A 17,148-nucleotide genomic window follows, 5' to 3' on the forward strand; every position below is an offset into this window, starting at 1 on the left:
ATCTTTTTTCGATTCATTCATTGGTAGAAATTAATTTTGATTATATTATGGTTAATCCGGACGACCAAGCCCTGCTCGGATTTATAAGAATGTACAAAAATTGAACAAAAAAAAATAACATGACATCCGGATTCGAACCGAGGTCTTTTGCTTTTCGGATCACCTAATCCCCACCTAGTCCCATCGGAGCTATTATAGTCTGGTCTTAAGTGGCGAAATTTACCTTTGTATTCTAATGTTATTGTAGCTGTTTCTCATTAAAACACAGATAAAACAATTTTTTAATTGAAACTTAGCTAGATAGATTTATCACCTCCGAAATCCCCTGTATACTAAATTTTATGAAAATCGTTGGGGCCGTCTCCGAGATTCAAATTCTATATATAATCTGAATCTCGAATATATATATATATATAATCTGAATATATATAGAAGCTACAATATATGTATAATAGACATATACAAGAATTGCTCGTTTAGAGATATAAGATATTACTTGTAATAGTTTAATTGCATGATTCGATACCATTTGATTGCAGTCAAATTGCAGTGAAGATTTGTGGAATACGTCAACTATACTTTGTCCATTTTTAACTAACTTTGACTGATTAAAAAAGATTATTATAATGATTATTATTCAAGAAATGTTTTTTTTTTATGTTCGTTACCTCAGAACTTTCGACTGGGGGAACCGATTTTTGATAATTCTTTTTTTATTTGAAAGATGGTGCTTTCTGTGTGGTCCATTCCAAATAGGTCCAGATCTGAAAATGGCAACCACGAGAAAACCATAAAAGTCTTAAATTTGCTATAAGTATGTGCGCAACAAATGTACGAATAGCTCAATATTCCGCGAACCGATTTTGATAATTCTTTTTGATGTGAAACATCGATAGGCGGAGGGTAAACCTGATTGTTGGCGTGGCGATACAGGCGATATTGTTGTTACCGCCATCTATACGTATTACGTAGTACTTTCTCTTGTAGTAACTTCGAATTTCAAAAGTTCTGTTTATTGTGGTAAAACAGAACTTACAAAATTATTTTAACAATGTAATACTAATAATTATTATACTTTCATTTGTTGAGTAAATGCTTAAGCAGTGATTCTAACCTAGTGCCTACACTTACTACTTATTAAAATCTACTTATTAAAATTTGTCCTCATTATAACCCGAATTTCAAAAGTTCTGTTTATTGTGGTAAAACAGAACTTACATAATTATTTTAACAATTAATTATAAGTATTACATTAATTTCTGGAGAAAATTCATAATATTGTATTTTTAAGGTGAAACTTTTATTACATCGTCTCAAACTGCAGTGCTCCACGCTATTTTGTTTGTTTTTGTCAGTGTTTAATGTAAATGTTGTTATTTATTGAAGTAAAACTTTTATATGCTTAGTCTACTTTTATTATTTCCCATCATCATTCCAATTTTCCAAGTAAAAAATTAAGATTGATAAAGCGATTTTTATGCCCTTAATGGAATATTTTTCCAAAAATTTTTAGTTAAATGTCTATATGTGAAAAAAATAGACGTGTGGCACTCGGGGACTGCCGCGGTAAAGCTATTGCATAGCATTTTTTATCAACTTATGCAATTATAATTATTTATTTATTTTATTTATGTTTTATTTATGCAGTATTTTTTTTTATTAATTAAAAAAAAACAAACGGGATGTGAGTAAAATTTAACTTGCAAGATTTGATTACAGACAGACAACGGGACAGGTGAAACTAAATAAAAATGCTTGTCATTATAATAAAAATTAAAAAAAACGTGATAAAAAAATAAAGAAATAAAAAATCTAGGCGTACCCCAGGCTCGAACCTGGGACCTTCTGCACAAAAAGCATACGTGATAATCGCTGTTCCACAACAACTGAAGTGATCGTGGCGAAATATCTATAAACATCTAGTCAGTACGTGTTAGGTTATTTTCGTTACGGAATTTCTGGATTCGGTCTCCACACTCAAGGCCCGCGATAGAAGCTAGCTTAAAAGTTTCACTTTTTCCACCAACCTTCCACACAATCCTTTTTTTATCATGCCATATTTAGTTCCTGTCATAACTGTACTTTTGTGCCTATTACTTGTAAAATAATTTCGATGTTCCACATCTGCTAGGCGTCCCGTGACAGCTCACAATTTTTTTTATTGGAAAGGATATACTTCAAAGGTAGTATATCGTTTTTAATAGATATAATATGCACTAAAACGTATAATAATAATTACGTATTTATATACAATCTAATTCTAGTAATATTGTATTTTGATTTTTGTGTAATGTCGTTCACATTACAATAACGTGAACACTTACATACTAGTACTATTTACACGTCATCACGGGAGTATCGTTACCTAGTGTAATTGATACTTATTTACATCTCAAATATGTAAAAGCTAATATTTTTCAGCTTTCCCGGACACGAGATAATAAAAGAGAACTGGCCCCAGTTGGTAGCAAGAAAGATATGTGAAGAAATTTACAAACCATATAAGCATATTTATATTTCAACACTAAAGGATTTAAGTTTTTTGGATTTAACCACATTTAAAATTTGACAAAAGCTGTCATACAAATTTATGTTGATGTCCGCGAAGTCTAAAAGGCAAATTTTATTTAATTCAAGAAACTTAACGTTTAAATAACCAGTTTAACTAATTATTTTATATACTTAAATAAAAATATTCTATTTGAGTATTAGTTTCTCTCATTAAAGGTTACCTTAACTTATAAAATCCAAATATGTTTAGAAAGATCAAGAAGTAACAAAGTATAAACACAAGCCAATAAATAAACATACAAACTCTCCCCTTTATAATATGAGTGTGATTTTTGATTGAAATTAACTTAACGTAAAAACCTTCGACTGAACAGATCTTGATCGGAAAAATAGGGACAGACTGACGAACAAAAAACAGCAACCCTCTTTTTCGTCTGGATTTAAAAAAATACCTAACTGCTACTCCACTGATGTCACTATCCAAATCGGGTTCTAAATTCAAAATACGCAGCTGAAACTGAAATAGTGCTTACATTTCTGTCTATTGACCAATAATATTTTAAAAAACTGGAGTAAACGCAGAAACTTATTGACATAGCAGGGTTATTATGGTGTCATTTGTGGCATGTGCCATATTTAGGCTTTCATTTTGTATGAGGTGCTTTGTCTATATGTATAGAAAGTCATTGGTTGAAACCAATAAATTTAAATATTAAAATTTTATAAAGTTTTACTTTCTTTTTAGTATAAGGCATACGAATAAAACAACAAGAATAGTTTAATTCCTTTTATTAACATGAGTCGTCAAAATTATCATTTATACTAGATTGTTGCACCAAGGAAGAAAACTACTTATGTCGTCATATAGTAAACAAGTCATATAGGTAACAAACGCGAGAGAACACTCAGCGAAAGTAAATGCGTCTGCATGGGCGTTTTTTACGAGTTACAGACTACGCCAAAATTCAGACCGAACGGACGGTTAGTTGACGTATATATAATTTTTACGATAATAATATTTATTTTTCATAATAATAAACATGAAAATAATTATTATATTATATTTTTTACAAAAAATAATCGATGTCAATTCCGTCCTTTCGGATGTCATTATAACTTGGCAGACGTGGAGCTGTCGAAAAACGAAAAGCAACTAATAAAATGGACAAAATGTAGCACTGCTCTGCAACTGCACCACTCAAGTGACAAGCTTAGCAGTGCAGTTGCAGTTATTTAACAGACTTGCCCTGCTGAATTCAATTTGTCTTACCGTGTATGAGCCGCCTGACAGGCCATTAATCTGCCATTCATAAATTATTTGTGATCAAGATATAACCGATTGTGCTTATGCTAAGATGAATTTTAGCAGCTGTCGTAGAATAGTAAAAAATAAATAAAAATCTTGCAGCAAAATGTTATTTAAACTGTGATACTGTTATGGTTTTCTCGTTTCGAAATGCAATACCTTAAAGCCATAATAAGAAAAAAAAACTGAAGTGATGTAAACATCTTTCAAATTTTATTTGACAACACATATTTCTAAACTCCAAACGTCAAATTAAATTGTCGCAAAAATTTCAGTCATATTTATAATTTTTTATACGTGATCTCACAATAGATAATAAAAATACAAAATTAATTACAATTATTGGGTGCCGTTTCGGCCACAATTACAAAATTGGAGGTGAACAACGGCTCGCATAAATGAATGATGTCGTTGAGGTCGAAGGCACTGGCGCTTGTGGAGGTATTATTGAGAGTACCACCATTATTTGTGGTGGATGAGTTTCTGAAGATCAGCCTGGGGCTACCAGTTGCCACAGGCGAAGAGGTCTCCTTGCTGTCGAACATCACGGATGATCACGTCGATATTACGGACATAGACGCGAATTACTACGATGCTAACTTCTACAACGCCTTCGTCTTCACCTTCCTCAAATTCCTCGTCTGCTGCTTAGGTAAGAAATTTTATTGAATGACTTATTGCCTATCTGTATATGCTCTGAGGGCTTAGCATTCACAGCTTAGTAATATTATCAAATAACCTAGTAAGAGTCAAGTCACAAGTGCTGAAATATCAGGTTCTGATTTACATTGATATCATGGAGAATATCTTGTAGGTAACTATTGACATGATCTGGGTTTTGGTGATAGAGAAAGAACTCCAAACTTATTCACGAGATGTTATTGATATCATTTTTAAAAGATGTCATTGACATATTTTCATAATAATTTTATTTTATACATGGGCAAAATAAAAGAAAAACTGTTCTATGATAAGATTTTAATAATAAAATTGTTGTTTCCTTACCTGTAGACATACAAATGTACAGTTTTGTTTCATTATTGTTACAATAGGTACTGGAACTAATCAATGATAAGTTTTCCATTAGTGAATGAACATTAAACTTATATCATTTTGTCCTTGAGTCATAAATGACAGATACATGCATGACAGTCTTGGGTTTACCCATGTTCATAAGTGTAACCATACTTGGTAAAGTGGAGTTAATAAGTATTTTGTTGGGCAATGTATATGCTTTTACAACATAATCCCAGAAAATGGCCATGACAAACATGATACGAAAGAATCGTTAAAAATGACTTTATTTAAAAGTAAAACAACATAAATGACTTTCTTAATGATCATATATTTCTTAATAATAATCTCTTGGGTATGGAGTGACCACAGTGAGGCTATTAAATTAATAAATTTGTATTGTAATGAAATTCTATGTATAAAAAGGTTTGGCCGAGCTCTTCTGCATACTATAATTTCAAACAAGGTTACTTAAAATTATAAAAGTCTCTGCAACAATTTGAGTTAATAGTTAATTTACTGCTAAGACTACTATATTATCATGAATTTTACATTAGTATTTCATTTTACCTAGCCTAGCTATACAGCATGTTACAAATAAAAATGTGTCTATTTTATAATGCAATGAAATCTTAATAAAACTAATATGTAGATTATTTATTTTTGTCCCTAATGGCAACACTAATATAAGAATGGTGATGATAATTCAAAACATAATAATAAAGGCATAAAAGGCATTTATTTTCTCAAAATTGATTCCTTTAGAATTATTTTTGATGTCATTTCTAATAACTACTAGATACTACTACCGCTTCGGAAACAAATGGCGCTCTGAGAGAGAAGAAGCGGCGCAACAAACTCTCCTAGCATCCTTTTTTTGCGCTCTTTTCAATAAAAATATACAATATTGTACAATCATTTCTATCGCTATAAAATAATCACAATCTTGTCCCAGGCTGTCCAATCATTTACATATTCAGCAGTGGAGTAATAGGATTTAAGACAGAGCCAGATAATGCCTGAACAGTGGCTGGGACTTTATTATAGAAGTATATACATTTACCCTTAAAGCTATTATGTATCTTAAGAAGCCTACTAGAATTAGTTGCAAGCAATCCCTTATTTCTAGTGTTATAATAATGAAAATCTGTGTTATAATAAAGAAAATATGAGGTACTTTTAAGTTAACAGCCGTACAGCACTCTTGGTTTTGGTGTATCTGAAAAATCTAGTGACTGAGTGCACTGCCGATTTCGTAAGGTTAAGTCTAAATGTGAGTGTGTCATTTACAGTAGGCCATATTGTCCTAAAACTGATCATGATTATTTGTAGTAGGTAAGGAGGAGCAGAAGTCAGCTTACCAGACTGGTTGCTCTATGCGCTTTGTGACTGAGTCATGCTGATACATGGCACAATACATTTTTAAACTAGGCATAGCATGTACTATATTTATGTAAAATGTTTCACAACAAGTAGTGCTAAGTTCTATGACAGTCTCTTGACACATTTTGGCTGAACTTTCTACTCCTTTTACACAAATCAAGCATTTATGACTCTTTGATAAGCTATCCTCTACCTAATCATGGTTGACACAGGTTGATGACTGTGCTGCGGCTTGGAACAAACCACTTCTGATGCTTGATCATGATTTTCATAGTTAGAAATAACTATATCACATGCCTTTTTTTTCCTTTTAGGGTTTTCTATGACTCCTTTATTTTATTGTTTTCGTTGGGGGCAACATTAAGTAAAAATTTGCTTAGGTTTCTTGGTACTTTTCTGAATTTTGTATCGTTGCTATAATATACCCGTGTACTTTGTTTTATTTTTACTAGCTGACCCAACAGACATTGTTCTGTCAATAAATGGTTCGAGAGATATGGTAAGTGCGTAGGTGGGATAGTAACACAACAAACTATATATGTAAGCCTTCCTTGAGCTTCAACGAATCTATTACAAAAGATTTCATTGAGATCGGTTGAATAGTTTAGGAGTTATTAGGGAACAATTGCCTCAATAATCAACTCTTTTTCTTAAAATAATTTTTTGTGAATGGATAAATTTATTTTAAAATATCATTGTTTTCTATGTATGTCCTATAGATTTTAATAGCAAAGCAATGAACAAAAAGATCGATTGAAGATTTCTTTGTAGATGTGATGTTGACATCTCTATGTGTGTAAATCAACGCTAATAGGGAAAATGTTCTACTTACTTGGGGCGCGCGATTCAAGTACTTTGGTGAAGGGGTACATGTCCCTCGTTTCCTACCGTCCGCAGTCGTCACCTAGACACGAGTCAGCAGCCTTGGGATTAGATTTTCTGTTTTTTAATTTTCCTGTGCAGCTAGGTCGAGGTTCTAGTCTCACGGGAGACGCCTCATTATAGTATTATTTTAGGAGTAAGACTTAAGCCACCCGAAAAAGACGGTTGTGGCTAATCTGGAATGTGTCAGCTTTTATTATTACTTGTTGTTACAGCCATTATGGCAGTAATGTCTAACAATTTTGGGTTATAATACCCGCTGACAGATGGACGCATAGAGGAGTCTTGGTAATCTTAATCTATATAAATCCAGTGTCCTGATGTTTGTTTCCAGTGAACTCCTAAACTAATGAACGGATTTTAATGGAATCCCCATTTTATGGAGTTCAGTTTAACTTTAGTCCAACATGAGAGATGGGATAGTTTTTTTTTTCATTTGGGACTCATAATTATATTTCCAATATTTGTTTTGTATGGACATATTTTCTATGAGAGAATTTATTGACGCCGTTCGACAGTTCTGTTGTGAAACAATTTCATTATAACAACAGGGAGCATATTTTAGGAAATAATTCTTGATATTATGAAATATTATTGACAAATTCATAAAAAACAGTTTTTTATTTATTATGCACAGAACAACGTCTGTCGTTAGCTAGGCTAGTAGGTATTTATTACCTTTGGTTGGTTACCCTGATTGTTTTATTTGGTGACAATCGGTACAGTACTGTTAACCCAAGGTCGGTTAAAGTGCTAGCAACTCAAGAAGGCTTTGTACAGAACTACCAGATAGCTGTAATATGTGCACATTCGTTCAGCACTTTTAAAAACACTAGATGTACATTTAGAGCAGAACGTTCAGCGGATGGTAATTGATACCCTCTGACCATTCCAATGCATTGCCGCTCAGGTTTCTTGAAAAAACCCAATTGCGCTCGTCACCTTGAGACATAAGATGTTAAAAAGGCATAAAAGGCATTTATTTTCTCAAAATTGATTCCTTTAGAATTCTTTTTGATGTCATTTCTAATATACTAGATACTACTACCGCTTCGGAAACAAATGGCGCTCTGATAGAGATGAAGCGGCGCAAGAAACTCTCCCATCATTCTTTTTTTGCGCTCTTTAATAATTCAATAAAATATAGAATATTGTACAGTCATTTCTATCTCTATAAAATAATCACAATCTAGTCCCAGGCTGTCCGATCATTTAGATATTCTCTATATGTTAAGTCTCATTTGCCCAGTAATTTCACTTGCTACGGCGCACTTCAGAGCGAACACAGAAATGCTAAAACATAACTGTTTCACAGCAGAAATAGGAGCCTCCCACTGGTAAAATTATACATTTTAATAACACAATTACTTCATAGATTAGCACAAGTGCAGCGATACATAATATGCACATATAATAGCCATGTACTACTCGTAGTTACTGTTTTTATTTTTTTTATAAAAATACGAGACGAGACGAGCAGGATGTCCAGATGATGGACGAAGTGGAAGTGCCACTCAGGATTCTTGTAATGCCCAAAAATTCTGAGCGGGACTAGAATTGCGCTTGTCACCTTGGGGCATAAGATGTTAAGCCTCATTTGCCCAGTAATTTCACTAGCTACGGCGCCCTTCAGACCAAAACACAGTAATGTTTACACATTACTGCTTCACGGCAGAAATAGGCGCCGTTGTGGTACCCATAATCTAGCCGGCATCCTGTGCAAAGGAGCCTCCCACTGTGTTCAATAATACTAATAATCCATTCAGAAAATCGCAGAATCTACGTTTAGTTTCAGAAAACTTGTTGCTAAAATTGGTTCTGTGAGATGGCGAGGGCATTGCGTTCTTATAATGACTAAACTAATAATAATTATACCTAAATCTAAACAATTGTTTTAATCTCAGTTCAATGACTCGCGTAAAACTGGCACCTTTAAATTTATTTAACAGTTTTGTGTTTTTATTTAAGTGGCTCTTTTTTCTTTGAAATTTTTGGATAGTGACTAATTAATTGCCTAGCCAAACATCATCGGTTAAATGACATTGCTTTTGGCGGCGTCGTGGGACGGGTCGTTCCCTTTCGTACATAAAACGCGTTGGAAGGGATTGGTGGTCCATGCGTCATTTTGTGCTATTTATTTATTTATAAGGTTTACCAATAAGTTAACGTCTTAGTTACGACCAGAATTCACATTCATTAACGGCCGTTTTCAATAACTTATCTTATTTTAACCCTTACTTTAACTCACGGATACATTGCTATCACCTTTTAATGACAAGATCTTTTCTATCCATAGTTATGTCCAATATAGTTATAGTCCAATGCTATCTGTCAATAGGTTATTGAAATGTAAGTAAGCGTAAAAAGATTGATTTGTCTACGTCTAGTAAGTTAAACTAAGGATAGATAGGTTATTGAAAACGGCCGATAGTCCAATTCTTTGTGTCGATAGGTTATTGAAATGTAAGTAAGCGTAAAAGGATAGATATTTGTCTACCTCTAGTAAGTTAAACTAAGGATAGATAGATTATTGAAAACGGCGGTTTATCAATAGAGATGCAGACCCAGTTACAGGCAAACACAGCTTGCGCCTAAAACAATATCGCTCGGTATGGATACGGATTAAATATTGATAAAAATATGGAAGACTAATAATTATTTCAATTAAATTACTTTACTCAATTTGTTATGTTTTTAAAATTATAACCCTCACTTCTAGGATTAATACACATATAAATTTTAAAACAAAATTTTTTGAACGCTGCGGGACTCGAACCCGCGACCTATCGCGTTCCGTGCGAGTGCTCTTCCAACTGAGCTAACCGTTCGAGTGACGTATCGTCATAAAATCTTGTATGCTTTGTTCAACTCTCAGGTTGTGGCTTCATCTACATGATCTACTTTACAGCTGATAACCTGCTCAACCCCAATATTTGCATATTAGGAAACTGACTTGAGAGGTCGCTCTTGCAAATTTAGAACAAAGCAAGCAGGTATATAATTAAGTACTGAAGACTAATTAAAAATTTTCATTAATAGTTGTACTAATAACATTAAAAATTAAAACAAAAGATAATTCATAAAAGTGTTCATAAAATGAAAACTACTGGGCCATACTATGCAAACGTAGTTTTATTATTTGAAGTTATACTTCTTTAGACGCGTTATTAAAAAATTATGAGAGTGAAATTTAAAGATGCGCGCATATCATTGTAACGCAAAAGTAACAGGTTGAAGTTGGTTCCTAAAATTTTCTGACGTATGCGTCATTCGTTAGTTTTTTTTTGGTTTCTTCGTCCATTATTAGGACAGGCAAAGGGTTGAACCCCATACAGCCGTATTCATTATTTAATAATTAATTGTCAAAGCCATCTTTGCAAGATTTATACAAAATTGTTCTTTTTAAAAATGTAGAATAGCACGAGGAATTAATAATTTTAATGATTGTTGCTTTGTTACGCCAAAGAACACTTTTTTTTAAAGGATTTATATCGTATTTGTGCAAACGGCTTTACATTACCGCATTATAATTGCCAATATTGAAAATATTAATATGGATATAGTTATGTTATCTTTAAGAAATAGACATATGCCATCGCGGAATTTTTTGTAGACATATATAAGATACACAATTCCACCATACATTATTTATATATTTTTGTTTAGACAGCGTTTTCGTTCAAATTCGTTCGTAAATTTGTACAAAATCAAATTATATATTTAAACCTTTCTCGAGAACCACGCTATTCTATTGGTGATTACAGAATGAAGATAGGTGCAGTAGTTTTTGAGTTTATCGCGGACAGACAGCGGATGACTTTGTTTTATAATAAGAAGTGACTAGTTATATTACCCATGTTTACTCCACGTACTGTGTATAAGAAATAGCTGTCATCAATTATCATGATATTGCTAATACTGTATTTCGCGGCCTTCATAACTAACGAAATGTGGTTCTTTGCCCGTTCGGAAAGCCTCATACGATACGAAACATGCTCTTTCACTTGCGTGAGACATATTTTTCGACTGTATGATGGATTTCGATATAATCATTTGAATTTGATAACTTTTTGTTTAATGAGAACTAAATCTATCTATGAAATCTATTAGCGTACCAACGGCCGTTCCCAATATTCAGTCTATCTCTGGTTGTGGCCTACTTGAGATAAAAATCGTAACTATCGTTGACGTTTCTGTCTCTATAAACTTATCGACGGTAACTCAACACGCTGTGTGTCATTGGGAGGTCGAGCTTACCAGCGATAGCAATGAAAATTGCAATTTACGCGTCCCAATATAAGGCGATAAGAATAATAATAATATCTATTTATTTTCTCCTCACAAAAATCTTAAAGCTAAAACAGTACAGTAGTGTTACATTTTTTTTAACAGATAGTATTTTGTGAGGAGCTGGTGTCTGAAGTAGGTTGACCCGGTATTACAGATCACCAAGACCTCACCCCCAGATATAAGGATCACAATGATTAAAATAGTACACATCCGTACTAGTATGACTTTAAATTTGCAAATTACTAGTAATAAAATGTGTTTGTGTGTGTGTGTGTGTGTGTGTATGTGTGTGGTGTACTCTACTCTCAGTTACTATTAGTGTAGAAGGTTTTCAGTTGAGGTATAGTCCAATTTCTGTAACCACTCTGTCAAGATACGCTTGCATTTAGTTCTGGTGAGGTGGTAAATTGACAGCTCTTTGTTAACCTTATTGTAAAGGCGAAAATGACTTATCGGGTATATTGGGAGAGCTTCAGATTATTGACAGCTAATTACTGACAGTAGAAGGTAGTAATTTATTTCTATTTGTAGATAGTATATTGGGAACGGCTGTAAGTGGCGGCAACATACGAAACTCAGTAACCTTGAGTTTTCAATTGGATCTCTAGGTAATTTAGATGTTTACAGCGCATATGACATCTCTTTTGAAACTCATCGCTCGTTGGTCCCAGCCATAGCCAGTACTGCCTCATTGACAAGGTCGCATCCAGTTGCGGTTGCAAAGTACTATGGACACATTGAGAGCGGATCACTGACTTTGTCACACACCTTCCTCTCAACAGTGACACTAAACTTTCGCGAGCATTTTTGAATCAATTGGCGAAAGACAATCACAATATCGCTAATTTGTCCAAGTATTGCATCATAAAATAATAAAGAGACAGTAAGAGACGGGACGAACAGTACGGTCAGCTAATGGTAATTGATATGCCTTGCCTATTATAATAGTGTGCCGCTCAGGATACTTGAAAAACCCAAAAATACTTAGCTGCACTACAATTACGCCCGTCACTTTGAGACATAAGATGTTAAGTCTCATTTGCCCCGTAATTTCACTAGCTTTACGGCACCCTTTAGATCGAAACACAATAATGCTTACACATTACTGCTTCACGGCAGAAATAAGCGCCTTTGTTGTACCCATAATCTAGCCGGCATCCCGCGCAAATGAGCGTCCAACTGGTAAAGTTCTATCTGGTGGGGTTCCTACATATGTTGCCTGTAAAGATGTTTTTTAAATGTGGGTCAAAATAAATATATAAATGAACCCAGGGGTCTTGACGCGGCTAGATAAGTGCATCCGTTAATCACTTAACATTTGATGAGCCCCGGCCCCCGCGTCATAAAACTTAGTCAATATGTGACAGTTTGAATACAGTGTGTCTACATCTATTAATTAAACTTGGAACGGAAGCACACAATAATTCAACAGTTGGCCGAATAACAAATTCACGGTCAGCTCGAATCCGTGACCTAGTGACCTCTTAAACAAAGCATTAAATACGTTTTACCGTTTTTCACTTTCTATACAGAACGCATTTGTTTATCGTATTCTTGGTAAAATACTTTAAAGGGTAAACTTGAACTGATGCCCATATGGTCACTTATACCGCTGTTCAAGTTTGCAGAATAATCCGAGACAATAGAGAAATACTCTGAAATTGCGTCACTTAGCATCATTAAAAAGAACTCGGTTTCTATTAAAATGTCATAAAATATTTTTTAGACAATCGAAGAGCTGATATTGTTATAATTCTGTAACAGCAATTTCGGTGCAAGATTGTTCTCTCTATTGACTAGGCTTTTAGCTAAGATAACGAGATTGGACCACGGAATTACAATGCGTACGGATCTGTCGAATGAGAAGATTGAAGTCGCATTCCTTATTCAACTCAACTCTGAAATGAACCCGAGCATCTCGTAGATGCTTCATTGATGACCAAAGTACCACTACTACACCAACTTAGGCAAATAACATTTGAACTTTTTGAAAAATTTCCGAGTCTAATCCAAGGGGCGTAAATTAAAATTTAAGTTCTTATTTCTGCCTTACTGCAGCTGTCTAACAACAACAAGACCAAAAGAAAAAAAAACAAAAACCCACCGTGTTCTGTCGGCAATAAATTGTATTCTCACCATGTTTCTTATGTTAACACACGCCTGCGGATTGACAATATGAAATCATTAATATAATGTAGTAACGCACACACTTCGCTCATAATGACTGTGAAATCGTTGGAAGGTTATTGGATTCAGAGGTCATTATTACATTGAACAGTATCGCTAGCATTAGTATGTTCAGTTAGCGCGAGTCAACGTATCGTTGGGGCTAGACTAGAGCGTACTGGGGATTCAATGTAGGGTTTCGTACACTGCAAGAGATGCTCCTACGCACAAATAAGTTATGATGAAACTCACGCGTGGACTTTGTTAGGGCGGTAATCTGACCCTAATTCTTTCCTGAAATGAGATTTCGTTTAGTTAATCCTTATAACATTACCCTGTCCGTGACAGTTCTGCCAAAATCAGTTCCAACTAGTACATATAGACATGTGGATTGATATTCGAGAATTTAAGTTATTATTTTATTAGCATTTGATATTACAAACAAACACTCGGTTTTAGCTTTATTACTTACTTACCGACTAACAAAGTGACCTTCTCTAAATGAGTTCTATGCTTCCAGTGAAACAGTGTTACAAATTTCGCTTTTTATTTAAATAATTAATGCTTATAGTCAACGCCTTGATGTAGTGATACTACAAGCCGTAGGTCGATTCAACAGATCTTTGATTGTAGTCGTCAAGCCATTTAAATGAGTACTTACTACACATTTTCGTATACATGTCCTAGGAAATTAATATATTTTATAATAATTTAAATAATGATTGCCACACAAGTGATGCATAACATTAGCATACATTCAACTCGCAAAGTATACATATTTTTAAAATGCAATAGCGATACAGTCTTGTTGATAAAGATCTTGTTATTGGAGGATAAATAGCGAGTCACCTGAAAGTGATCATCACAGCGCATGCACTAATACAACCAGAAGAACTACACGAACATTGCTGGTTGTAAATATTATGTCCAATCATAACCACCTATATGTTTGAGGGGGCCAATGGGGCCAAAAAAATAACTGGCCTTATGGCAAATAATAACCAGCCGCCTGTGGACATCCACATCACTGGTCGAGAGATGTGTTGCTGGAGTATGCTTTAAGCTTGAAGGTCTCTAAGTCTTATCGGTCATGCGGTTGTGGAACGCAGAAATTTCACATTGTGACCTTGTCTGACATAAAGCTCACTTAGTTTATATTTATTTTCAGGATGTATGTCAGCATTGAGTATATTCGTGCTGTACACGAAGCACCTGATCATCATCTACCTCTACTTAATGTCACTGGGAATAGTCTTCGTATCCTACTGGACCAACGTTTCGGCAATCAAGCAAGTTCAAACTCTCGCCCTCGCCTCGCAGCCTTCCACGAGCATACTCGAAGACTTCCTCAACTTGAACATGAGAAACCTACTCGACCTCGAGGGCCCAGGGGTTCTCGTGATACAAAACTTTGCAATACAATTCACGCTTGCGATCATCTTCAGAAATGTCCACCTGGGCCCGCGGCAGCCGACGATACAGAAGCTGCTACCCATCGGGTTCATGGCACCTTCGCTTTTGGCAATGCTTCCAGTTCCTCCAAACTTACTCCATCATTCGCCGGTTTTCGCCGCACTGCTCCCCTTATTTCTAGTCAAATACGTGCTGTGGTCATCAGCTTATGACGTCATCCAAGTAATCTACGCCGGCTACCAGCATGGCAGACTGTTCGTCAGTAACTACGGCCTGTCTGCGTTAGTTGAAACGGAATGGATGCGGTTGAACATACCCTGTGTATTACGAGTCTTCTGGGTGATGCGCGTCGCTGAACACGCCATTCTACTACTCATGGACAATTACGACGAAGAGGCTGAGGAAGGTTTACGGGTCTCCACTTTACTAGCAGTGCAGTCCCTTGCCTCGATGACAAAATCATTGCTAGTAACTGGATGCGAGACCATCACTGCCGTGCTCGGCATGACATCTGTGATCTCGTTCTTCTGTCATTACATCGGGAGTTTCTTCCAGTGGATTTTGTTGACAGACGAAGAAGAAGATAAAAGTATTGGAACAGTATCGGCGATACTGTTCTACATTCTCGCCCTGCAGACGGGGTTGACTTCTCTAAATCCGGAGAAGAGATTTGTGAGGCTTTGCAGAAACTTCTGCTTACTATTCACGGCTCTGTTGCACTTCCTTCACAATATTGTGAACCCAATGTTGATGTCACTGAGTGCTTCTCACAATCCCACCACCCACAAACACGTGAGAGCGCTAGGTGTTTGTGCGTTCCTGATCATATTCCCGATCTCATTACTAGTTTATCTATGGTCACAGCACACAATATCCACGTGGCTCCTAGCTGTGAGCGCATTCAGTATAGAAGTGATCGTGAAGGTAGTAGTCAGCCTCATGATCTACTCACTATTTCTCATCGACGCCTATAGAAGCACGTTCTGGGAACAACTGGACGACTATGTCTATTACATTCGGGCTTTTGGCAACACGATAGAGTTTTGCTTCGGCATATTCCTGTTCTTCAATGGCGCATGGATTTTGCTGTTTGAGTCCGGCGGCGCGATTCGTGCAGTGATGATGTGCATTCACGCGTATTTTAATATCTGGTGTGAGGCTCGGGCCGGTTGGTCGGTGTTTATGAAACGGCGAACCGCTGTCAATAAAATCAATTCGTTGCGAGAGGCTTCCGCTGATCAATTAGACAGCTTGGATGATGTGTGCGCCATTTGCTACCAAGAAATGCATTCGGCTAAGATCACACGATGCAAGCACTTCTTCCACGGAGTATGTCTGAGGAAGTGGCTCTACGTTCAAGATAGATGTCCGCTGTGTCACAAGATATTGTACAAAATAGACAGCGATACGAATAAAGATAACGATTCAGAGACCGGCAACGAGGAGAATAGCAACAATCAGAATATACTTCTGGAAGACGAAGAGGACGCTGAACTTCTATTGGGCGAAGGCGTGAGGTGACTGATGGACGAGGAGCTACTTAACTTAGAATAATGTTTAGTTTTTTGTCAGTGGTTTTATTAATTATATTATGTATAGTAAGTTATTGTTTTTGATAATCAGGTGAAGTCTGTGATGTAAGGTATAAATTGTTTTGTGATGAGTGGGTTGCCGTGTGAACTAGTTCTAAGACTCGCTTCGTTCTCCGACATGCCTAAAATTTTACTAAATTGCTGGTGCAGTTAACGTAATCTATGTCTTCTAATGTCTGTTGAGTAGTTACACCTCGCTATTTGTAAATAATTATGACATTTAAAAATCCCTTTTTTATACAGACTAAATTAAAGGATAAAAAAATAGTAATTTCGCACTAAAAATGTAAATAAAGTTTAATTTAGTAGTATAACTGTTTTATTGGCGCCTTATATTATGTCTGAATCGAATGTTTATCAACAAGAACGGGGGCTTAACATACCCCGCATAGAAAACTGAACAATATTTTATGCCTCATACCTATGCCGATTCGTTAAGAAGCTACCAAGGAAAGAAATCAGCGGTCCTAACGAGGACGTAATTTGTATGGTTGAGCTTTGACTCAATTTGGCTCTGATGGCTTCTAAACACCCGAGTTAAGTTAAAACAAAGTAGGTATTATTATTTATATAGGTATCCCGAAATATTCG

At 35.5% G+C, this 17,148-nt stretch overlaps 1 protein-coding gene across 1 annotated transcript; it reads left to right on the forward strand.

The window, feature by feature from the left end:
• Nucleotides 1-4,049: 4,049 nt before the first annotated feature.
• On the forward strand, nt 4,050-16,871 carry LOC126977234 (protein TRC8 homolog). Its single transcript, XM_050825963.1, has 2 exons — nt 4,050-4,469; nt 14,721-16,871. Exons 1-2 carry the CDS (start codon nt 4,220-4,222, stop codon nt 16,484-16,486), a joined length of 2,016 nt encoding a protein of 671 aa, XP_050681920.1. The 5' UTR covers nt 4,050-4,219; the 3' UTR covers nt 16,487-16,871.
• Nucleotides 16,872-17,148: the final 277 nt, after the last annotated feature.

Source organism: Leptidea sinapis, chromosome 44 (assembly GCF_905404315.1).
Source record: "Leptidea sinapis chromosome 44, ilLepSina1.1, whole genome shotgun sequence".
Classification (NCBI taxonomy): domain Eukaryota; kingdom Metazoa; phylum Arthropoda; class Insecta; order Lepidoptera; family Pieridae; genus Leptidea; species Leptidea sinapis.